The 21,945-nt window shown below is 39.7% G+C and overlaps 6 protein-coding genes across 16 annotated transcripts in view; 3 read left to right on the forward strand and 3 right to left on the reverse strand.

Moving 5' to 3' along the window:
* The window catches only part of osbpl10a (oxysterol binding protein-like 10a), a 32,097-nt gene extending 29,393 nt beyond the window's left edge, over positions 1-2,704 (reverse strand). Inside the window, exon 1 of the mRNA XM_077508240.1 lies at positions 2,582-2,704. The gene's annotated coding sequence lies outside the window, so the exon portion shown is untranslated. The remainder of the gene's footprint in view (positions 1-2,581) is intronic.
* On the forward strand, positions 1,177-4,758 carry tmem42b (transmembrane protein 42b). The gene is made up of 3 exons (XM_077508250.1): positions 1,177-1,465; positions 2,538-2,684; positions 2,761-4,758. Exons 1-3 carry the CDS (start codon positions 1,289-1,291, stop codon positions 2,905-2,907), a joined length of 471 nt encoding a protein of 156 aa, XP_077364376.1. The 5' UTR covers positions 1,177-1,288; the 3' UTR covers positions 2,908-4,758.
* zdhhc3b (zDHHC palmitoyltransferase 3b) lies at positions 2,215-13,333 on the reverse strand. 5 transcript variants are annotated; one of them, XM_077508249.1, is made up of 8 exons: positions 13,260-13,333; positions 11,183-11,514; positions 10,519-10,643; positions 10,257-10,353; positions 10,075-10,156; positions 9,752-9,882; positions 8,913-9,073; positions 2,215-2,701 (listed from the first exon to the last, which is right to left on the reverse strand). In XM_077508249.1, exons 2-7 carry the CDS (start codon positions 11,483-11,485, stop codon positions 8,915-8,917), a joined length of 897 nt encoding a protein of 298 aa, XP_077364375.1. In that variant the 5' UTR covers positions 11,486-11,514; positions 13,260-13,333; the 3' UTR covers positions 2,215-2,701; positions 8,913-8,914. The 5 variants fall into 5 exon arrangements, with proteins under 5 accessions (XP_077364375.1, XP_077364374.1, XP_077364373.1 ...); XM_077508248.1 differs by having other exon boundaries at positions 13,196-13,269; XM_077508247.1 differs by lacking the exon at positions 13,260-13,333 and adding an exon at positions 12,734-13,145.
* On the forward strand, positions 12,713-15,362 carry exosc7 (exosome component 7). 2 transcript variants are annotated; one of them, XM_077508244.1, is made up of 9 exons: positions 12,713-13,012; positions 13,324-13,387; positions 13,465-13,566; positions 13,688-13,782; positions 13,887-14,052; positions 14,137-14,207; positions 14,510-14,633; positions 14,735-14,890; positions 15,174-15,362. In XM_077508244.1, exons 2-9 carry the CDS (start codon positions 13,331-13,333, stop codon positions 15,276-15,278), a joined length of 876 nt encoding a protein of 291 aa, XP_077364370.1. In that variant the 5' UTR covers positions 12,713-13,012; positions 13,324-13,330; the 3' UTR covers positions 15,279-15,362. The 2 variants fall into 2 exon arrangements, with proteins under 2 accessions (XP_077364370.1, XP_077364369.1); XM_077508243.1 differs by lacking the exon at positions 12,713-13,012 and having other exon boundaries at positions 13,082-13,387.
* Positions 15,363-16,236: 874 nt separating this feature from the next.
* LOC144007610 (tetranectin-like) lies at positions 16,237-17,900 on the forward strand. The gene is made up of 3 exons (XM_077507389.1): positions 16,237-16,380; positions 16,508-16,600; positions 16,893-17,900. Exons 1-3 carry the CDS (start codon positions 16,284-16,286, stop codon positions 17,297-17,299), a joined length of 597 nt encoding a protein of 198 aa, XP_077363515.1. The 5' UTR covers positions 16,237-16,283; the 3' UTR covers positions 17,300-17,900.
* A 395-nt stretch (positions 17,901-18,295) lies between these two features.
* cdcp1b (CUB domain containing protein 1b) overlaps positions 18,296-21,945 on the reverse strand; it is a 32,852-nt gene continuing 29,202 nt past the window's right edge. For all 6 annotated transcript variants that reach the window (XM_077506474.1, XM_077506471.1, XM_077506469.1 and 3 more), the window contains 6 exons: positions 21,315-21,674; positions 21,034-21,231; positions 20,615-20,971; positions 19,526-19,882; positions 19,367-19,448; positions 18,296-19,133 (listed from right to left, as the gene is read on the reverse strand). In XM_077506474.1, coding sequence (XP_077362600.1) covers positions 18,635-19,133; positions 19,367-19,448; positions 19,526-19,882; positions 20,615-20,971; positions 21,034-21,231; positions 21,315-21,674 — 1,853 coding nt within the window. In that variant the 3' untranslated portion in view covers positions 18,296-18,634. The remainder of the gene's footprint in view (positions 19,134-19,366; positions 19,449-19,525; positions 19,883-20,614; positions 20,972-21,033; positions 21,232-21,314; positions 21,675-21,945) is intronic.

Genomic DNA, 21,945 nt, shown 5'->3' on the forward strand with positions numbered 1-21,945 from the left:
AACAGTGTAATCAGTATACAGTAGAAAATTGATGACTGGGTAAAATTTGTTTCGAGGTTATTCTATTCAAACCCCATTTATTCATTTTTATCCGTATTTGATGGCTGATAAGGTCAAGCTTGAGTCTTCTGTCAAATTAACTTGAATTTAAAGTCTGATTAGCACCAGCAGTGTGGAAAAAGATGAGAGCCGGTGACAGCTTTTCTCTAAAAGTGTCACAAGGATCATATTGGCTCAATTACCGCTCGACTGAACAAGGATGGAAGAAGCCCAATTAGCTCTTTAACTTGACATTAAGAGAGAAAGAAAGTTACGAATGTAACTACGGTTCTATGAGCCCTCCTGTGCTGTAACCAGCACGGGAATTCCCCATGTCGCGACAGCTCTGTAACATTTGTCAATAAATCAGGTATTTAAGCATATTGTCTTTATTGTATCTTTAAAAAACAAAAAAACAAAAACAAAAAACAGAAAAATTCCCCCTTTTAGTCTCATCTGTTATAAAATATAAAGAATTGGTTGGAGGGGGGTCATAACAAGATAAGCATAAACCCTACTGTTGACTTGAGATTCAACTTTACAGAATATACAAATTAAATAACAAATTCAAAACATTATGTAATTCCTTTGTTCGTTAGTCACTAAAGTTAAAATCGTAAAAAGGCTTTAAAAACAATTCGCATTTGTACTACTTATAAACTTATTGAATGTACATGACTTATATGTATATACCCCCTGTCATGTGCTTGTTCAACATTGTATACAACGTACTTGTGAATATGGTTGTTAATAATAATAATAATAATAATAATAATAAGAAGAAGAAGCAAAGTAAAAACAAAAAAAAAGTTACAATCGAAAACAGAAATACAAAAACTTAAACTTTATTATATTTTATTTTATTTATTTTTACTTTATATTATTTCATATTATGTTTTATATAGTTTTATTTATAGAATTTTTTTAAATTATATTTCATATTTTATTATATATATATATATATATATATATATATATATATATATATATATATATATATATATATATATATATATATATATATATATATATATAGACTGCAACTCCCAAAATGCAACGCGTGCCGATTAGTCCACACCCCCACTCGTCACTTCTCCGGCCGTATGCGCCGTGACTGCCACCAGGCGGCTGATTGGAGACAGTGCACCGCACGCTTCCACGCAGGCGGGCTCTTGAGCGGAGCAGCAGCCCCAGACGGAGGTGGAAAGATGGAGTAGCCCATTATGTGTCGAAGCTGTCCTCCTTCAAGATGTTCCCCGGAGTTTTCTATGCACTGCTGGCGGGTTTCCTCGCGGCCGTGGCGTCGTCGTCGGCCAAGCTGTCGCTGGGAGCGGACTACCTGAAGGGAGTGTGCGAGACGGGGCTCCGGACGTGGGGCGAGCAGCGGAGATTTCGCCAAGGGGATGAAACTACCGCCTGCGACCGGGTGAGTCATGGAGGAGTGTCGGGAGTCAAGTTAGCAAGCGCGTCTCGTCCATTCTCCCTCAGCTTCAGCACCAGTCGCGATTTTAGGGTGCGCTCGCCTGATGGGTGACATTGCAGCCGTATGGTATCGCGTTGTTTGCCGTCACAACGCCGTTTCCTCTCACCGGGGTCGGGTTTCCTCTTTGACCTTCAGCCACCTTTAAAAACGTCACGTGACTGTCGAAACGCCAGGTAGTGCTCCGAAAGGTGATCACTATTCATTTTGCATCTCATAGCCTTTTGAAATGAATTGGAAATAAATTCATCTGTTACTTCTTCGTTTTTAGACATTTTATGGTCATTTTTATTTATTTTTTTATTTTTTTAATTCATAAATCTTTCGTCTCTTTATGACAGCTTAAAAATTTGTACTGACATTTTTGAATATTTAATTATTATTTAGTAATTCATTTAAAGAATATTTTACCAAAAAAAAATGTTTAAAAAAAAAATTAAAAAAAAATTTAATAATTTTTTAAGAGATCCACAGGCAGGGCTGGACTAGCCATATGGCATACAGGGCACATGCCCGGTGGGCCGGCCTCTTTTGGGGCCGCTGCAGTGCTTTTTAATTATTATTTCCCTACATTTTATCCCAAGACACTGGCCCACAATGTAGAGGGACCAGTCCGATAATCCGGTCCGAATATGGATAGCAAACTGAAACATCATCAGTCAACATCAATGGCAAAACTACATGTTAGAATAGAGTGAGGATGGGTCAAAATGCCAGGGCCAATTTATTTTATTTTTTTGTGCCAGTTCAGCTCTGTCCACAGGGGGGCACAAGAGACGGATTAAGAGCCAAATGTGGCTCCAGATCCGCAGGTTGCAGACCCCTGATTTAGACAACCCCGTTCACATTTACACAAGAACAATTTTTTATTCCTCACATGCCTTTTTTTTTTTTTCTTCTTTTTTTTTACGACTGAATGGGCTATTTTTTTTTAAATGAAAAATGTGGTCAGGTTTAGTGATGCATCTGAACTTCAAGTTAAAGAATCTCAATGAGCGATGACGATGTAATGTTTCAGCTCCACATCCCTCTGAGGCTGCTGTGTGGCGGGCTGCTTTTCACCTGCAATGCTGTGATGTGGACCTTCCTTGCCAAAGCACTCAGGTACTCCTCCTCCTCCACCCAGACCACTGTGACCACCACTGCCTCCAACTTCGTATCTTCCGTGAGTAGTGCAGGTCACTGAACCAGAAAATGAAAAAGAATGAGGAATTGATTTGGAATATTTTTCTCATCTTGAGGCTTTCCTGGGCCAGCTGATCTTCGGCGAGGCCCAAATGACACTGTGGTGGGTCGGGATCTCCCTGACGTTTTCCGGCCTGCTGGTATTGCAGCGGGTTGCGCCGCAGGATCGACAACCCAGCGCAGTCGCCAAGAGAGACGAATGATGCGTCTCATCTCCACTTAACTGTGCTAAAGTACTTCTCATACTGGTGCAATGTGTGCTTTGAATAGCTTCTTAAGTCGGATTTTCCATCACGCCAAAGATCAATCACGTCAAGTCGTTTTTGTGTGTGTGTATATTTATGAAATGTGTGAAGTACAGGGAAACCGAAGGAACACAAATTGCTAAAACAAAACAAAACAAAAATATTAGATGTTATGTATGCATCTTGTTCAACTAGCTAACAAGCTAACTGGCAAAGTTCTTGGTAGCCTGAACAGCTAAAGTCGGGTTAGTGGTAACAAAACTAAGTTTGTTCGCTAACAAAGAAAAAATAACAGTGAAATCAGTTCGACGACATTTTGAGTAAAAGTGTAAAATAGCCATGTTTAACTTTAGAACTTCTACTTTAGCTTCATACAGAATCCTTTTAAGCTTCACTTCAAATTAACATACAGAGGCAATGGGAAGGAATTAGCTTGTTAGCAATTAGCGCAACTTGCAAAACGGAGCCGTGCAGTAGCAAACTTACTAGCTGAGAATAATCGCTTTGTTTTAAAAGATATTAATGGCCTGAATATAAAGAAAGAAAATGCTTAGTGTAAATAAGTGTGAAGATGGGAAACAGGAAGAAGCAGCTTGCCTGGCTCTTGTCCAAGTTTTGTCATCTGTGCAAATGGATTCCTTTGATTAGTTCTTTGGCATAATGAGATCCTGGAGTTTTGTCGCTGTGTGGTTGCCAGGCAACAAGGTGCCAGTGGGTTATCACATTGCCATGATGTCACCATTAATTCATGTTGATTATGTACAGCAATTGGTTACCAAAGCGTTTGTTTGAAATAACTAGTGACACTCACTGTAAACATCTGTGCACACTTTAGTTTAGCCGAATAACTGAGTTCCTTTTCCCCCCACAATAATATAAATGTAGCTGTTGATCCTAAAATAGAATTTAAAAGCAACTTTCCGTTTCTCAGTCCTCAATTCTCACACACGGCAAATCATGTGACATCAAGCTATGAGCTGCTATTTTCATTAAAAGTGGACATTTTGGGTCTTCAGCGGACAAACTTTGGCTTTTATTTCAATCGTGTCTTGGTAGGACATTCTAAAATGGCGGTCTCTGCTCGAATTGATGCTGTGCCTCAATTTATCGCCATGCTACTTCAGGAAGCAAATATGAGATGGTACAAATCTATGTCGTTAGCTTACTAGCATAAATCTGTGTTGTTAGCCTACTAGCATAACTCCGTTCGCCTACTAGCATAAGTAACTTATTGTCGCAATACTAATAAATAAATACATTTTTAAAAATGTGCTTGCTGACAAAAAATAAAAATTATGCTACTCGGCTAATGATATCTGTTATTATCTTCACTGAATACCAGTTTGATTTCGTCCACTAATCTTGGTTTTAGCGGGTGGGATGCTGCTAGCTGTTTGAGCTCTGTCAATAGTATGACATCATAGGCTGTACACTTTGGACAAAACCACAAGAACTGAGTTGGAAAGAAGTAAATGGCGTACATTCATTTATTAAACGGTCACACTTTGCTGCTGATTAGGACATCAAATGAACGCGTAATGGTAGCTATAATAACGCACACATACTGTACATCAGACACCCTTACAACCGTCGCTGCGTATATCACGTGTATGTACACGCATCCCTATTAATGTGACCACAATGTGAACAGAAATGTCGATGATGTTTTGTTTTGTGTGTTGCAATACTTGGATTGCTCACTTGAATTTTGCATTTTGGGAACACTTAAGTCCGCTATATATTATGGACTAAAGTTGAATGTATAGAGTCATGGCTGTCATTGTCCTATTAAATACAAGTCCTATTTAACTTTCTTTTTTTTTTTGTTCCACTTTGATACAGTTAAATGTTCACTGATAAGCAATACAATATGTTTGGCTGTGATCTGAACGGCATCACTCTACTCTGCTCTCCATTGAAGCCTTTCCAAATGAGATCATCCTCGTAAAGGCATCCTTTCTGAAGCAGTTCTCATTAGACTTTGCAGTTGTACCTAATGAAGTCCCAATGAAAGACTGAGCAAGTCACAACAGTTAAGCATCCTCACTATCTAAATGAGGGTTTCTTTTCCCTCGTTACATCTAATAGGGCAATCTTGATGTGGGAATTTAGAAAAACGCCCGCAAGGCTCTTTTAGTACCTCTGCTTCTAGAATGTGCTCTTTGCTCTTGTGGTTGGCAATTTTTCTTTTTCTTTTTAAACACTCTGATGTGATCCAATCATGATGTGTCGCAAATATAATGTGAAAGATTTGTAAATGTGTAAATTACATGATTTTGCAGCAGAAATGGTCACCTCCACTTAGAGGGGGTAAAACACTAAAATAATGAAATAAACATCTCATCTGACACAATTTTGTTCTCCACTTTTGTCTTTGAAATCATGTTTAAAAAATGTGGTTGATAAATTATTTATATTTATAATCATTATTTACTGCAATTGGCTGGCAACCAGTTCAGGGTGTACCCCGCCTACTGCCCAAAGCCAGCTGAGATAGGCTCCAGCACCCCCCGTGACCCTTGTGAGGAATAAGCGGTCAAGAAAATGGATGGATGGAATTATTATTTATTATTTGGTTATTTTTATTTTTAGTACGTTTTTTTTTTATAACCAATTTGTAACCAATTACTTGGTAGCTTTTTGTACTTTGCCAAAATAGGGCAACAAGTGTCAATCACTTAGAATGGAAAATATTATTGGGTCATGCAAGAATGTTATTATTATTATTATGTTTTGTTTTGTTTTAATGCTGCTTCATACCATTTCAATGTAATATTTACCAATGCATCTTTACAGAATAATGTAACTTAAAAATAGACCAAAGACTTTAAGACTATTTTTAAATCAATGTTGTTTACCTATTATTATTATTATTATTATTATTATTATTATTATTATTATCACTGATTTAGCTGTTAAATGTGATTGGGGGGAAAAAAATGAATGAAGACATTTCCCGAGCGGAGACACTGTAATAAATAGTCATCATATATTGTGTCAACATAACTTTATTTCTCGTTCCTTTACTCAAATACATTATATAAAAAAGAATCATCTTAAAAGCACTAAAATAGTATTCATGACGGACCATACATGTTATAAGATGACAGCTGGTGTTATTATTGTAAGCTGAATAGCAGACTGCATATCCACAAAACGTAAAAAAAAAAAAAAAAAAAAAAAAAAAGATGAATATTGCAAAGATACTGTATTGCGTTTTAAAACACTTTCTAAAAAGAAAGCAACATGCAAATTCAAATCAAATATCAAACTCCCCTTTAACAGCTGGATGATTCATCGAAATTTTCAGTCGCTCAATTCACTTCGACGAACATTTTTCAGTCTTCAACATTTTTATGCTTTAAGGCTGTAAAGGAGCACCTGATTGCTGACTGACATCATTTTAGCGAGCCTTTATTATTCCCCTGACTTCTTTAGCGTAATGTATTCTTGGCAGCAATCTAAAACTCAGCATTTCGTAACAATATACACAACTGCACAAAAATATTAGGTCATAACAGATCTATCGGCGGCCCGACACTTTTTTGTGGGGTTGCACGTTCACCGGCGACAATAACGTTGTGATAGCATCATCTTGAGCAAGTCTTTTATTGATTCACGTTATGGTGTTGTGTTTTTATCTTTTCACATGTAATTATCCTGCAACAAAATGCCTATCCAGCATGTTTCGAGGTTTGTACACCAGCAAAAGTGAGTTACTTGTTGTATACTCCAAACTGTCCACGATTTACAGTATTTCCTCACATAGTGGCTTCCGTTCTAATAGATGGCCACGCCCCCATTCATGGCAGAGAATTTAGCGCCCCACTTCAAATCGATGCCAACAATCTTTACTAGTGACACGTCTGTAAAGCTGAAATTTATAGTGGAGTTTACAAAGTTCAGTTTACAGAGCAAAAACGGCTAAAATTTACCAGTAAATTTAGAAGAAGAAAAAAAAACAAAAAGGGTTCTGAAATCACTTGATAAATCGCAGCAGAAGGTTTTTAGGATGTATTCTTTATTAACTTATAAGTAATGTCCAGAAATTTGATAAAAAAAAATATTTAGATCTAACATTTAGTGTGTGACAAAGGCTGTAATAAAATATAAATACTGCATTATCTTGTGTCAGTAGCATTAAACTAAACTACGCAGACTTTCTAAGGCAGTTTTTTTTTTAAATTCAATTTACCAATTTAGTCAATTTACCATTTTTAAAATTTTTATTTTGAAAGTAAACATGAACTGGGAGACGTAAGAAACAGAACTATTTTTCTTCCTTTTTTTTTATTTATTTATTTTTTTTTATTAAAGAAATGCTCTATCTGCCTATTTGTAAATCGGGTCATCCCAATCTCAAGGCACCATTGTTGTAATATAGATGTATTATAATATATTGAGGATACGTTCCACATAAATACACTTTTTTGATTTGATAGTTTTACCTCTCCCACGTGCTTTAAAAAAATATTTAAATGTATTAAAACAGTTTTCAAACACATTATACTGTACATGTATTTGAACATAAAAAAAAACATGGAATGTACAGAAAATACTGTACGTATTGTGAGAGACCTTTAACTTTTTGACCGCCAAAAACATTTAATAACGATCAGTAAAATCACGACGTATGCCGCCATAAACGTTAAATGACGTCAACTAAGTTTTTTTTTTTTTTTTCCCTCAGTGCAACGTCTAAGAGCAGCACTGCCTGGTCAATGGGTTGTGGAATCAAAAACACTAACTATGGCCAGCAGATGGAAGCATTCTATATATATATTTTTTTTCGTGAATGTTCAATAAATTTGTCATACCAAAGTTTAGTTGTTTTTTTTATCACATGTGGCAGTAAAAGAGTTAAGAGGCGGGGCCTCAGCGTGTCTGCGTGAGTGTCTGGGGAGAGCTGTGGCCAACAGCAGCGTCAGCTCGAGGATGTTTGTTGTGTTTTACGTCACAAAAAAGTGCATCGGCCACTACGGCTCTCCTTTCCCCACACGCAGGGCACTAATTGATGTAATTATACTGTAAAAATTCCACAAAATATAAGTGGGGGGTGAACAATTAAATGCTATGGCGTGAGGAACACTACATACTTTTTTATTCAGTATTATTTTTAGAAATAATGAAAAAATATATTAGTGATTAAAAAAAAAAAAAAAAGTAGTTGAGTAAACAAACTCTACCACCATATGAGGAAATACAATATTTACTCTAATCATAATCTGTATATTTAAAAAAAAAAAATCACATAAAATTCACTCCTAAAATACATTCCTTTGATAGAATGACTTGGACATCCGGTCCAAAGTTCGCCATACGGAGACAATACAAAAAAATGACATCCATATGTACTTGATGCCTCTGCCCAATAATGTAAGGCAATTTCAGCCACAGTGTTGAGTTCAAATTACTGCAGCAAATGAAGCTTTACAGGAAGACAAAATGTCCTTGATTGTTAGTGCACATTGTGATAAAGGTCACACACGAATGATAATAATTCATATTTTGCCCAAAAATCTGTGGGAATCCACAGCAAGCGGGACGCAACATAGTGGAGTGGATTTTTTTTTTTATTTTTTACAAGTTGTGTTTTATTTTAAATATCCATTAAATGGATACTTTACTTTTTTTAGCCATTTTTGGCGGTCAAACATGAATATTTCGCCTATAATAAATTAGATATTTTCATTATTTTTCAAGGGGTCAGGTAACCAATCACAGCTCAGCTTGTGAATGTCACATGACCAAACCTAGACAACAGGTGAGTTGTGATTGGTTACCTGAGCCCTTGTGATGTCATTTTCAGTCGACAGCAAGTTGCAAAATGTGTTTTGAAAGGTACTAATTGTATGTGATAAATAAGGAAAGTATTAACTTTTTATTGCTATAATGGGCTAAATAAGTGAAGTATCCCTTTAATGGAGGAATATGGTCGTTTTGTGCCGTGTGCAAAGTTCTACCTTCACACTATGTACTGGTACACGTCTGCCTTGCCGTGATCGGGCGTCGCGAAGGGGTTGAGCCAGGCCACGGAGAACGGGTGGCCGAATACCACCTTCATGTTCATCCATTTGGACTTTTTCAGCCATTTCCTCTCCTCCTTTTTCAGCTGCTCGATACCCTGGGAGGTCAAAAAAAAAAAAAAAATGAAGAATCTCAATGCGGTGATAAGAAAAAAAAAACTAGGGGTGTTAAAATTAGTGTGTTAATTTTGAGTTAATTTAATGCCACTAACTCTTTAACATGCAATTAATGACTCACAATGCAGCAGAAACATCCACATCAAAATTTAGCAGTAATAAATGTAATAATGCATATATATTTGTGGAGACTGGGATCAAACTGTATTTTACAATTTTGTAAAAAATGTGCAGAAATTAGTTTAAAAGTTACTAAATGTTATAGATAGCTCTTAATATGAAAAAAAATGCACTGAGCTGTCGCCAACGTTTTATAAATGCAATTATGCCATCTAGTGGCAGAAAAATGACAACACAAATCAAGATCAAGTACATCTACTCAATTTTATGAATTATTATGAAATTACTGTATCAATGGCTAAAAGATGCAGACATACATTTCTCTTAGTTTAACATTTTTTTCCACTTATGTTAACAATGTTTTTGTTTTCCCGATGTCACGATATTTGTGATATCGTTACAGTACAAGGCACTATAAAAACACAATATAAAGACATTTAAAATTATTTATCACCAGTTGAAATCAGGTTAATCGCTATGCAACCCTGTTTGTACAAAATCCTTCTGAGAGCAGGCGGCTTTTGGTTGCCTGCGCTTACCGTTTCGTCGGTACAGATCGAGTGCACCTGTGTCCCGAACATGACCGCGGTGAAGATTAAGAATAGGAGCCCCTCGAAGCACAGGAGGATGAGGAGGATGACGGTTGCGGGTGCGGAGAAGGTGCTGCACTCTGATGCCGGAAGGGAAATACGTAAGCAACTACGTACACTTTTGCAATATAATAACAGCAAACTACACACGGATTATTTTATATGAGTGTCATAGAAATACATGACACATTATTTACAAAAATGTGATACTGTAACATCGCTCAAAGTAGAAAGTGCTGATAACAAACATGGGAAGAAAGTTGCCCACTTACTTGACCAATCTTCTTCAAAGCAGAATACAAAATGGAACCCCACCATCGCAAGCGCGTGGAAGGATATTAACGCAATGTACATCTGTATGTAAACAGACATATTAGCAAGAATATGAACCTTGAGATTCCAATTTTGCTACTTGTCTAAACGAAGATATGTACGATCCGATTTCGAGACTCACCGTGAAAAGCACAAAATACTTCTGATTGTTCTCCCCCACACAATTGTTGACCCAAGGACAGTGGTGATCCATCTTTTTGATGCAGCGCTTGCACACACTGCACACAAACACACAAACATAGGCAGTAATAAGAACTGTGACCTCATCAGTACGAGCTTCCCGTCAGCAGCAACTATTTTTTTTTAAACATTTATAGATTCAAACAGTTGATTAGCTATCGCGATTAATCATGACCAATTGTGATTCACGCCGGCCGGTTTACCTGCAGTGGTGAGCTCGGTCAGGCTTGATACTGCAGCATTTAGGACACTTGTAGACCACCTGGCCTGGCTTGAGCTGGAGGCTTTCGATGAATTCTTTAGTCGCGTTTCCTTTTGGCACAGCTCCCTGGTAACAGGAAAAAAAAGAAAAAAGGAATCAGATTAACTCGTTCACTCCCAGCCATTTTCACTGAAACAACCCCTACGTTCATGGCTGTTTTACTGGATTTTGACTGATTTTGGCCCACAGAATATTGTGTTCTATTGCGATAAAAAAATATGGAATCTACCAAAAGAAAGATTAGTCTCTTCTTTCATCAGAAAAAAAAAGTATATTTCTATTTGTTTCCAATTTGCAACAATTAGCATTAGAATATAGCAAAGTTTCATCATTATTTGCAAATCTGTTTAAAACTGGGGAAAAGAACTTGTTGCAACATGGCCCTGGTTGATCTCTTATACTCTGCTGCCACCTTTGTAATAACCATTGCTTCAATCGTTCTCTTCAGTTCAGAAGCTGCACCAAAGCCTTCTGTATGCCTTAGCATAAAAAAAAAAAAACCCATAAAAAACGTATAAATACGTCTTTGGGACATTGGTAACATTTAAAATATAACATTTATATATCAGTGATCAGTGAACAGTGATCATTGGTCATCAACTAACCGGGTCAGTGCACATGGCCCTGGCGTGCGAGGCAAGCGCAAGGAAGGCCAAGCTGTTGAAGAGCAGCCCGTTGAAGAGGCTGTAGGCCGCGTTCTTGGCGGGCCACAGCATCACGAACACCACCACAAACTCGGCGTAGAAGACCAGCAGCCAGGTGATGACGGCGCACACGATTCCGCAGCCGTCGCGGATGAACCACATGGTGTCGGAGGCGCCGCGGGGCGGCGGGGGGACGCAGTGCTCCGGCCTCAGGTAGCCAGCCTGCCGCTCGATGTCCCTGGTGCGGCGAGCCGAGCTCTTCATTCTACAGCAGCCGCGGCTTCAACCGCATGCTGAAAGGCAAAATTCGGAGGGAAATAAGTAGTATACCAACAACCACTCTGGGGACTCAGATGGCATCACTACAACACAAGGTTTGTTACAACTGACTTGAGGATGTGAATGAAACACTGAATGTGGTATACAACTGCCTAAAGGTAGCAAAGTGAAATTCCTCGACTCAGCCAGCATACTTCCTTGGAACCAAGATGGCCGAAAAGCACTATTTAATTTCTCAAGTCACTTCACCATTGTTCCTTGGTTCAAGATGCCACAAGATGGCGCCAACTTAGTACTTTGTTCTTTATTTTTGTGGTCATTTGCTATTCCTCGCCCTCACCAAATTACTGAGCATGGGGACAACAATTCTGATACAGGCATGGAAATACGCTCTTGAACTTGCAGTGTAACTTCCAGTCTGTAAGACAAAGGAAGTTCAGTAAACTAGTGAACCTTTTTATTTGATATGTTTTGTAAACTGGATGCTCAGAAACAATGCCATCTTGTAAATACAAAAGTGCTTTTTTTTTTTTTTTTTTTTTTACTGTGCTTCCTTTATCGTCTATGAGAACAAGATAAACAGAATTGTCTGTGAATCATACATTTGATATATGTACATATAGTGCTTTTTTCAACATTTATCGTTATCATTTTCTAAATATTAATCACATGTAACAGACAAAAATAAAATTAGGTCTGGGCAATCGACCAGTGAAAACTAGCGGTGGTTATATTTCATTCCTAAGAGGTTTGTTGTATTGTTTACACAAGAACTGCGATATGAGGATGAATAAATAAGTTCTTTATGTATACTTGTAGTGTGTCTTAAAACTTGAGTTTTCTTTTTTTTTATTCCTTACTTGTACTCAGCATTACATTTGTCCTTGAATTGGGCTGTTCTTAAGAAAAAATTCATTCACTTCTGAACTCTGAGACGATAAAGCGATGTCCTGAATCAATCAATACATTTCATTATAGAATTAAACACTAAAATTAAACTGTGTTTTGATATAAAACACGTCAGTGGGAAGTTAACATGCGTCGATAAACTCAATAATGAGACTCATCCGGGAGCAGAATGTAAATAAATGCAACGCACTACACTTACAGTTCTTTAAAACATCATTTATCAATCTCTATTTTTTAATCTTACCTCACGCTCTCTCTCGGCGCTGTGGCGAAAATATCACTTAGTAGTTTCTAATCTTTCGAAGTTAAATTCCGTAAAGTAACCCGGAAAGCGTCTCCCCCGCCGTTCCCCCCCGTTAGCGCAGACCCAGTTGCCAGCTAACGTCAGTGGTCTGCTGGGCAGTGGCTGTGCTCGCAGCTCCAGTAGTCACTTTCGTCGCGGCCGCAGTTTCGGTGTGATATTACCGAAATTGTTCATAAACTAGAAAGGCCGGAAATCGCACATTTCGGCCGCCGGTTGCTTTGCTACCTCGATACTTCCTTCCCGGTCGAATCCAGAATCCTCCCCAGTTCACGGGACAATAAAACAGGGCCAACCAGGAAGTATGCGATACTGTTAGGAGTCATGTGGATGGCGAAACTGTGACTTGTACCCTTTACTTTGTCTGTCAGGTTTCTCTTTCACCTATAAACTGGTCGCAAAGCGAGTAAATATTATCCTAGTGTATTTCAAAACATTTACAATTTATATATTTATAGAGGAACTAACAATATTAGCACACATACAGCATTTTTTTTTAATCATCCCAGACCCTCAGGTGTTAAATGACAAGCGGGGCGCTTAGGTTACCGAAGCAAGTGTTCCTTTACACTCGTCTGTTTTTGATGACGTATAATTTCCTCGACGCACATAGGTCCACAATGGCAACAGTGCAAGTAAGCGAAGCTGAAAAGGTGTATATTTTACACGGGATAAGGGTAAGTGTTGACGACGTGAAGATTGTTGATTGTGTTAGAAGTTGCTGAGTAATATGTCGCCATGTTGCAACGATCAGGATGATCTGCGAGTGGATGGAAGGGGCTGTGAAGACTACAGACACATGGAAATTGAGACTGACGTGGTGTCAAATACTGACGGATCGGCCAAAGTTTCTCTGGTAATATATTAATTTTCGAGTTGGCTCTCGCCATATGACTCCTTATGTCACTCATCGGTTTCATTTGTCATCTTCCAGGATGGATATTGCAGGCTTGATCAAATTGTATTCATGTTTGCAGGGCCACACAGCAGTTCTAGTGGGAATAAAGGCTGAAATTGGAAAACCAAGGCCCATGGCTCCAAATGAAGGCTATCTAGAGTTCTTTGTTGATTGGTAAGTTGGATGTGTCTGCCAGTATGATGATGATGATATTACGACTTGGTTAAAAACTCATTGGGCACTAAATCAAAGATTCTGTTTGTACTTGTGTTCACCAGTTCAGCCAACGCAACGCCGGAGTTTGAAGGGCGAGGAGGGGAGGAGCTCGGGACGGAGCTGAGCAACACACTCTACAAAGTCTTCAACAATAAGCACAGTGTGGACCTGAACAAGCTGTGTATCAGTGAGGGAGAACACTGCTGGGTGCTCTATGTAGATGTTCTGGTGAGAGAATTGTTTTTTTTTGTGTGTTTTTTTTGGAGTTCTTGAACTAGCAAAAGTGCAAATACGCTGATTTGCGTTCCACAGCTCCTGCAATGTGACGGAAACCTGTATGATGCCATTTCAGTAGCTATCAAGGCAGCTCTCTTCAGCACCAAGTAAGTTCTGTATGAACAGTTTGTTTATATCTAAGTGTTGTTGTCACAGCATCATGCCTAAAAGGTCTTCTTTTTTTTTTTTTATAAATGTATTTTCATTCAGGCCACAAGATGGCATCATATCTCATGTGACAGCAGCGCACAATGTACTATCGAACATATTAATGCCGTTTTATTTTCACTCAGTTTTAATGGTAAATGCACATGTTTGATTCCTTGAGAAAAATCCATGAAGGTCACATGTAATTGTAGTTAGTAGTATCCATTGATTGATTTTGTTAACCAAGTGCTTTTTCTGATAGAATCCCCAAAGTCCACATATCAACCGATGAAGAAGGGGGGAAGGAAATCGAGCTGTCAGATGACCCCTATGACTGCATGAGGCTCAATGTAGAGAATGTTCCCTGTATCGTAACATTGTGCAAGGCAAGCTCACTCATTAGACTCGCACAAGTCAGGAAAATTATTTTTACGAATGCAGAAGATTCATTTTTCAGCATTGTTTTTCTTGTTTGTGGGGGGTTTAGGTGGGCCACCGGCACGTGGTGGACGCCACTCTGCAGGAGAAGGCGTGCTCCGTGGCCAGCCTCATTATCTCTGTCACGCACAAGGGAACGGTCACCTGCGTGAGGAAGGTGGGCGGCGGCAGCCTGGACCCCGAGAGCATCTTTGAAATGACAGAAGTGAGTCGTCGCCGCTTACACTGATAAAGTTTGTTTGGCAGTTTTTACACTAAATGCAAACCTGTGCCTTGTAGGCTCTGCTAGCTTTATGCTAACATATAATGTGAAACCTCATTGACGGGCTAATGGAAATTAGCATAGATGTTACGACAATGGTAAAGCGTCAAACAGCTGCCACAAGTTGTAAAACCTGGATGCAATGAATTTATACTGTTTAAGTAAACAAAAAAAATGTACAAAGTGTTGAATAGCGTCTTTTTTTCCTCTTTCTTTCTTTTTCCAGGCAGGTAAACGTGTCGGCAAAGCCCTCCACATGCCTCTCATGAAGCTGCTGCAGCAGGAAGAGAGTTTAGGAACAAAGAGACAGAAAGTGGGCTTTCTTGGTTAGAATTGTCAAAGGTGGATAATGCTATGTATATTTCATCATGTAATTTTTGTTTTGTTTTTCAGTAAAAACTCAACATTTTGTACAGCTTACTTGTACTGTCCTTATTTTTTGCATTAGTTTAGATCTGTTTAAATACCAATTTTCATGGAGCCAGGAAATGTATTGGTTCATTCGAGGATACAACTTGACCTTAGCATCACTTGTCCAAAGAATGTAGTTGCAGCTTCTTTTTTTATTGTGTATTTTAAAATAGTAAAAATCTGTTCTGATTATGTAACATGGTTGAGGAAAATTCTAGAATCTCTGCTGCACCTTCTTGCTTCTGCCACGTGGCTTAGGCTGAGGGTTTGAGTAAAGGGAGACCAGATGGGAAGAAATCATTCCAGACGTCTGTCAGACGGTCCAAAGTTTGACGGCAGGCAGATCCAAAGCAAACTGTGGATTTGTCACTTTTTTCTTTTTTTTTTAAATAGAGTTTGGCGCCTAAACGAGACATTTCACGGTTCCCAATGATTTAACGGTTAAAAGTGCATCATCATTAATTTCATTATCCAATTTGAAACAAAAGCAAAACCTTCCCTAACAGCATTTGGTGAACATTCATGAAAAAAGTGGGACAGATCGTTCAAGGTGGCGCTTCTTTCCTTTTCGGCGATTGTTTTTTTTTTGTATACAGTCATTGTAATGCGCGGTGGCGTCGAGCCCGCTGTTTCTTTTTGTTGTTCGTTTAGAATAAATGTTGTGAACTTAAGTTGCTCTCCTTTTTTGTTTTTTTTTGTTTTTATTTTGCTGTCCTGCCGCGCCGTCCATGGCAAAATCAGCCTCCACGCATTACTATGAAAACCGCACATGGTTATGTCATCAGTACTTGAGATTGGTTGACACGCTCTCATCATTTTTCCACATGCACGCACACAAGAGAGAGAATGGGAGGGGGCTCAGAGGCAAGGAGATAAATAGCGAAGGCTCCACGTTGGCCCATCCTCAGTCTGACAAAACGTCGCCATGGAGTGCAAAGGTGTGTGCGTGCTGATGCTCGCGCTGATGCTGGTCAACTGCTCACTCCAGCAGACTCCGCCAAAGAAGAAGCCTGTACGAAAAGGTAATTTGCACCCAAAAAAAAATAAAAAAAACTGTTTAACATTTTACCTAATGTATCATATGTGACACTGAGTTTATAATTATGATCACGTGTGACTTAACATTTTTTTTGTGTGTTTTGGAATTAGACAATAGTGCTGCCATTGAGGAACTACAGAGACAGATTGATGAGATCGTGCAGGACCTCAACCTGCTGAAGGAAGAGCAGGCCTTGCAAAGAGGTAAAAATGAACCTATGAAGCACAGATGTGGGGTTATGAAAACTACTAGAAAATAACTTCAATTAAGTGAAGTTCAGAACTGTTACAAAACAACTAATCAAGTTAATATTAGAGGAACCATTTATATATATATATATATATATATTTTTTTTTAAGACATTCACTGCCATTGACGGTTCTACACGTCAAAAGTTCCATTTTAACTGGGCTGGCAGTGAATGAGTTAATAGCACCTCCACAAACAACAAAAACAACGTCCACTGCATTTAACAATTAAATCTGTCTTATGTAGTATGTTTGAAGGGCACAAAGATGAACGGCAAGTGCATCTTGGCCGACCCGGTGAAGAAGTCGTATCACACGGCCAGCGAGGACTGCAACGCCCTGGGCGGCGTCCTGTGCGCCCCGACGTCGGCCGAGGAGAACGACCTGCTGGCCGACTACCTCCGCCTCAGCGTGGGCCGGGATGAGCAGGTGTGGCTGGGCATCAACGACATGGTGACCGAGGACACCTGGGCGGACCAGAGCGGCGCCAGCATCCAGTTCAAGAACTGGGACACATCCGGCGGCCGCGCCCGGCAGCCGGACGGAGGCCGCTCCCAGAACTGTGCCGTGATCTCGGGGGCCGCCAAAGGGAAGTGGTCGGACGAGAACTGCCGTGACGAGAAGGCCTCCGTCTGCCAGTTCAACGTCGTGTGATGCCGCATAATATGAAATAAGCTGCTTTTTGTGTGTACTTCTGCTGCAATGCCACTTTACCTTCTTTTTAAAAAGAAGCTTTTTTTTTTTTTTTTTTTTTTTAAAAGACGTCTGGTTCTTCAATTGGACTCGTGGGTGTAATTTCCTTTGTGTTCCAAACAATACACCAAAACCAGGAATATTGCAAATCTTGTGCATTCTCTCTTTAAAAAGCGTAACTAGAGCTGCATGTGACATCATCTTTAAAAATACCACTAGCAACACACTCATTAGCACCCCCATTCTGTAACAAAGCTCAGAGCTATTCAGTGTTTCTCATTGTGGTTGTAGAACTGCACTCAGATGTCATTGAAGGTGTGCCGGTGTATTCGATGTCATCAAATACAAACGTGGTCTGACGAGACAAGCTGAAACATCACAACTATTATATTGTGCCTGTCAAAACTGTACTTTGCTGCATTCTGTATTTCACTGACAAGTCTCACATTGAGCCTGAAGAATATTCTTGTTTTTAACTTTTTTTTCCTACATCTTCCTTTTAGCTAGCTAATGTCTAGCCTGATTTAACCTGAATAAACGGTAAAAGCAAATTGTCCACCAATCCTGGACTCGTCAAATTCCTGTTTTCTTTTCAGCTCTTTTCTTGAAGTTTTTGTACTCATGAGTGAGTGAGTTGGAGCTAATTCGAGCCAAGTTGGACCCTGGACTAGTTATTAGCCATAACATTCAACACGTTTTTGAGAAAACTTACATAAGAGAACGGCAATAACTCCACACAGGAAGGCCTGAGTTGGGTTCAAGCCTAAATTTAAAATATCTGCGCGGCAGACATGCAAACCACAAATATTTTTAAGATTTTGTGATGATACGAATTGGTGGGGATAAACTATGTCAACTTGGACTACTGAAGCTGCCGCTTTGCAACTTGGACCACGTTTCTGCGGTGGAAATCATTTCCGCGATCCAAGAATTGAAAACCTCAAGTGTTCAGTCAAATGAAGTGCAACTTTCCCTAAAATTTATTGTAAAAAAACAACAACAACAAAACTGCAATTACAGGCAAATAAAACCAGCCTGACAACATTAAACACCTAAAACATAAATTTGCATCTCCAAAATCCAAAACATGGGAGACTGAAAAATACAAAATGATGAACTCTGAAAAAATAAAGTTCACAACTCCTCTTCTGGAAGCGTTTGAAAATTTCTGAAAAAGCTCAAGTTTAAAACGTTTTTCAACTTATTTCCCTGAGTGCGACTTAGGCACAGAAGCTCCCATCTCTGAGAAGTAACAGAAAATAACATCGTCGTCGTTGTCATCCGACAGCCAAAATCCTACAAGTACTCCTCCGACGTGGGTGGTTCCGGTTCCATGTCGGCACCGGACAGTCGGATGGTGCTCACCTCGCCCGTGTTCCTGAACGTGTAGAGCTCGTTGTCCACCATCCGGCGGTCTTGGAAGCCCAGGCTGTCCTGCCGATCGATGGGCGTGCGCGGACGAGGCGGGATGAACGACTGGGACGGGTCCAGGAAGGTATTGAAGTGGTCCACCTCGGGCTCGGGCTCCGGCTCGTTTATGACGGGCAGCTCGGATGGCCCCGCGAACGTGTGGTAGGAGTCCATCTGCATTCCGTTGTAATGGTCTTGCAAGCTGTCGGCGTAGCTGGACTCCCCCAGGAGGTGACCGTACGCCATGGTGTCGTCAATGGAGGCGTACACGTGGGACTCGTTTTCCGACCGGCCTTTGCTGAACTTCCTTTCGCTGGGACGGAACATATTCCCGCTGCCGATGTAGATGGACGCCTCCTTGCTCATGCGCTCTTTTTTCTTTTTCCTGTTTGAAAATAAATCAGGATAGCCCATTGAAATGAATGGAAATGCTATTAATCCGTTCCAGACTTCCAAAACACCACAATTTTTCTCATGAAAAATAGCACTACATTCTCAACTCAACTCAACTTTCCAAAACTATTAGAACCTTCCTTAAACGTTAATCAGTTGTATTGGTGCAAATATTCTACAACAAAAAATCTCAGTAGTAGAATGTTGCTGACTCGATGGACTCACTTTACAAAGAAGCAGACTAAAGCTAAGACAACGAGGAGGAGGAGGAGGACTGCCGCTATCCCAAGAAGGATGGCTAAGAGATCTGTGAAAGCAAAAGAACACGAAATTAATCTTTTGAATTTTGCAGTTCATAAAGGCCCCAAGAGAACGTTTTCTTACTGGTCTTTGGCTCTAAAACAATTTTGGTGACTGCCCCAAAGTTTCCATCTTCTGGTATACAGTTGGACATGTTGAGGTAGAAGCTCCTTGACACCAATAACTTGTCGTCGGTCTTCTCGTCCTCCCGGCGGCTCAGGATCTCCTCCTCCGAGTCCAGCATCTTGACCTTGATGGCCGTGTGCCGGTCGTCGCATTTGGGTTGGCTGACGTTGGCGAACTGGAGCTGTGCCCGGTATCCGCTGGGCAAAGAGACGATCCAGGACACGGTGGACCCAGGACGCATTCCTTTGGGCCAGTTGGGCGTGGCCAGCAGGGTTGGAGAGGACACATGTGGGCTGACTTGATAAATGAGGGTCTCTGGGAAAACAGCGCAATCAAAAAGAAATCAGGACGCCATTTTGTGTGGAAGTGCAACAGTGCGCTCATGTTAATTAATATTTTACAGTGGACAAAAAAGTTTTTTTTTTAAATTATTATTATTATTTACATTTTTTTAAAGGTTTACTTCACTTATTTATTTAAAATAATTTTTCCTCCTGAATACATTTTTATGAATATTTTTTATGACACAAAAAAATCCCATATAACAGAAAAAATATATATATATATATATATATGAGCTTTTTTTTTTTTTTCAAGTAACTGCAATACACTTCCGCAGAACAGCCATTTAAAAAAAACTATACTGAAACTAACTAAAACTAAGCATGAAAATAATAAATAAATAATAAAAACTAAAAGAACTGTCCTGAAAACGAATTAAAACTAAATTTAAAAAGCAAAACTCAAAAGCTAAAATGACAATCCAAAACTATAATAACCCTATTAATCAGTTTCCAGTATTTGCTGATTTTTTTTTTAACCTATCTATTATTATAATAAACTTTTGTTGTTGTTTTTTTTAAACTCTTTCTACGAGACATAGCGTTGGCTAATAAAGCAAAAGTAATACTTTGCTGCCATCTATAAACCTTTTGGAATGGAGGCTTGTCTCTCACTCAAGGAAATTTTGCTATTCACAGCATGGCCATCTGCTAACATACACAGCCAAAGTCCACCCAAGTAGCATACGATACAAAATCGCATTACCTGGGATCTCTTTCGTGAAGGTGACGTTGAGGAAAGGCCCTTTGGTCTTGCTGAAGTCTCGTGTGGCGGCCGTGACGGAGATGTTGGCGTGCACCTGAAGTTTCTGGATGTTCCCGTTGGAGCAGAAATCCCCCACGGAGAAGCCTTCGCTCTCCTCCACATGCAGGGAGACCGAAGCGTTGCACTTGTGGCCTGGCACCGACTGTTGAAGACTTCCCGATGGCGACACGAGATCGATGGTGCGGTCCTGAGGGATGTTGAGGTGCCAGGTGAAGCTGTGGAGGGGCATCCGTAGACAGGAATCCAATTGGGGGACAGTGAGGAGGGTGCTGGAGCAGGTAGCTCTCTTCTGACAAGCTGGTAAATATTATAAGTTAGTTTACTTAAAAAAAGTCAAGAAATATATTAGAAATTCTTACCAATAACTTTACTGGCTGTCAATTGCACATCTTCATTGGGACAGTCGAGGAAGGAGAGCTCGGCAGTACTGCCTGCAGCCACATTTATCTTCTGTAAAACCTCAGAGTTGACGCTCATCTCGCAGTAGGGATCCGAGCCCACTTTCTCAATCTGCACGGACACTTGTTGCTGTTTGGTCAAGTCCACTGTGCACAAAACTGCGAGGGAAGAAACAGACGAGAACAATCAATTACAGAAAAAGTACTTTGGGTTTAATGGCTCATCCCATCGCGTGTTGTACCTGGATGACCGCTTCTCATAACCGACACGCTATATTTCAAAGTAAGTCCTGGCAACGTCCGGTTGGTTTCACAATTCGTCAGCACCATCTCAAAGTCGCCCTGCTGATGCTCCGGCTGCTTGTCGGTCAGGCCCGTTTTGATCACCTTCTTGTCCTGTCTCCTGTACTCCACTTGCACGATCTTGCCGAGGCACTCGGGAGCCGTGTGATTGTGGAAATGCACCGTGTAGTTGTGCATGCCGGGCACGGTAAAGTCCCATTGCATTTGCTGGTCGTCGGGGAAATCTTTGGGATAGTGGGCGGAGATGAAAGGCGTGTCAGAGACGCCTCGCGGTAGGTTGACTTTCACTATGGCCACCACTGAAAAAAGAAAGAAAAAGCCTCTTTGGTACAGCACATACCGCAAAGGAGTAATATGGAGGACCAAACCTGCCAAAATTAAAAGATAAATACACGAATAAATAACAGCGAAAATTAAAACATATTAAAAATTAAACAAAAAAATCAATATAAAGTGGAAATATACACAGACAAACAAATAATAGTAAAGAAAAAAAAAGTAAAAAAATAAAAAAATAAAAATAAATGTGGAAATAAATACAAAAATAATTATATAAATAGAATTAAATGT

This window comes from Festucalex cinctus, chromosome 19 (assembly GCF_051991245.1).
Source record: "Festucalex cinctus isolate MCC-2025b chromosome 19, RoL_Fcin_1.0, whole genome shotgun sequence".
In the NCBI taxonomy this organism is placed as follows: Eukaryota; Metazoa; Chordata; class Actinopteri; order Syngnathiformes; family Syngnathidae; genus Festucalex; species Festucalex cinctus.

What these genes read in the sequence shown, in the direction of transcription:
- exosc7 (XM_077508243.1), top strand. Translation starts at nt 13,235, where the DNA reads ATGACAAGCGGGGCGCTTAGGTTACCGAAGCAAGTGTTCCTTTACACT. An exon ending in TGCTCTATGTAGATGTTCTG is followed by an intron (nt 14,053 to 14,136) that starts GTGAGAGAATTG and finishes TGCGTTCCACAG; the next exon opens with CTCCTGCAATGTGACGGAAA. An exon ending in GTATCGTAACATTGTGCAAG is followed by an intron (nt 14,634 to 14,734) that starts GCAAGCTCACTC and finishes TGGGGGGTTTAG; the next exon opens with GTGGGCCACCGGCACGTGGT.
- zdhhc3b (XM_077508249.1), bottom strand. Translation starts at nt 11,485, where the DNA reads ATGAAGAGCTCGGCTCGCCGCACCAGGGACATCGAGCGGCAGGCTGGC. An exon ending in GGGCCATGTGCACTGACCCG is followed by an intron (nt 10,644 to 11,182) that starts GTTAGTTGATGA and finishes TCCTGTTACCAG; the next exon opens with GGAGCTGTGCCAAAAGGAAA. An exon ending in CGATCTGTACCGACGAAACG is followed by an intron (nt 9,074 to 9,751) that starts GTAAGCGCAGGC and finishes TTGACCTCCCAG; the next exon opens with GGTATCGAGCAGCTGAAAAA.
- LOC144007610 (XM_077507389.1), top strand. Translation starts at nt 16,284, where the DNA reads ATGGAGTGCAAAGGTGTGTGCGTGCTGATGCTCGCGCTGATGCTGGTC. An exon ending in GAAGAAGCCTGTACGAAAAG is followed by an intron (nt 16,381 to 16,507) that starts GTAATTTGCACC and finishes TTTTGGAATTAG; the next exon opens with ACAATAGTGCTGCCATTGAG. An exon ending in AGAGCAGGCCTTGCAAAGAG is followed by an intron (nt 16,601 to 16,892) that starts GTAAAAATGAAC and finishes TGTCTTATGTAG; the next exon opens with TATGTTTGAAGGGCACAAAG.
- tmem42b (XM_077508250.1), top strand. Translation starts at nt 1,289, where the DNA reads ATGTTCCCCGGAGTTTTCTATGCACTGCTGGCGGGTTTCCTCGCGGCC. An exon ending in AAACTACCGCCTGCGACCGG is followed by an intron (nt 1,466 to 2,537) that starts GTGAGTCATGGA and finishes GTAATGTTTCAG; the next exon opens with CTCCACATCCCTCTGAGGCT. An exon ending in CCTCCAACTTCGTATCTTCC is followed by an intron (nt 2,685 to 2,760) that starts GTGAGTAGTGCA and finishes TCTCATCTTGAG; the next exon opens with GCTTTCCTGGGCCAGCTGAT.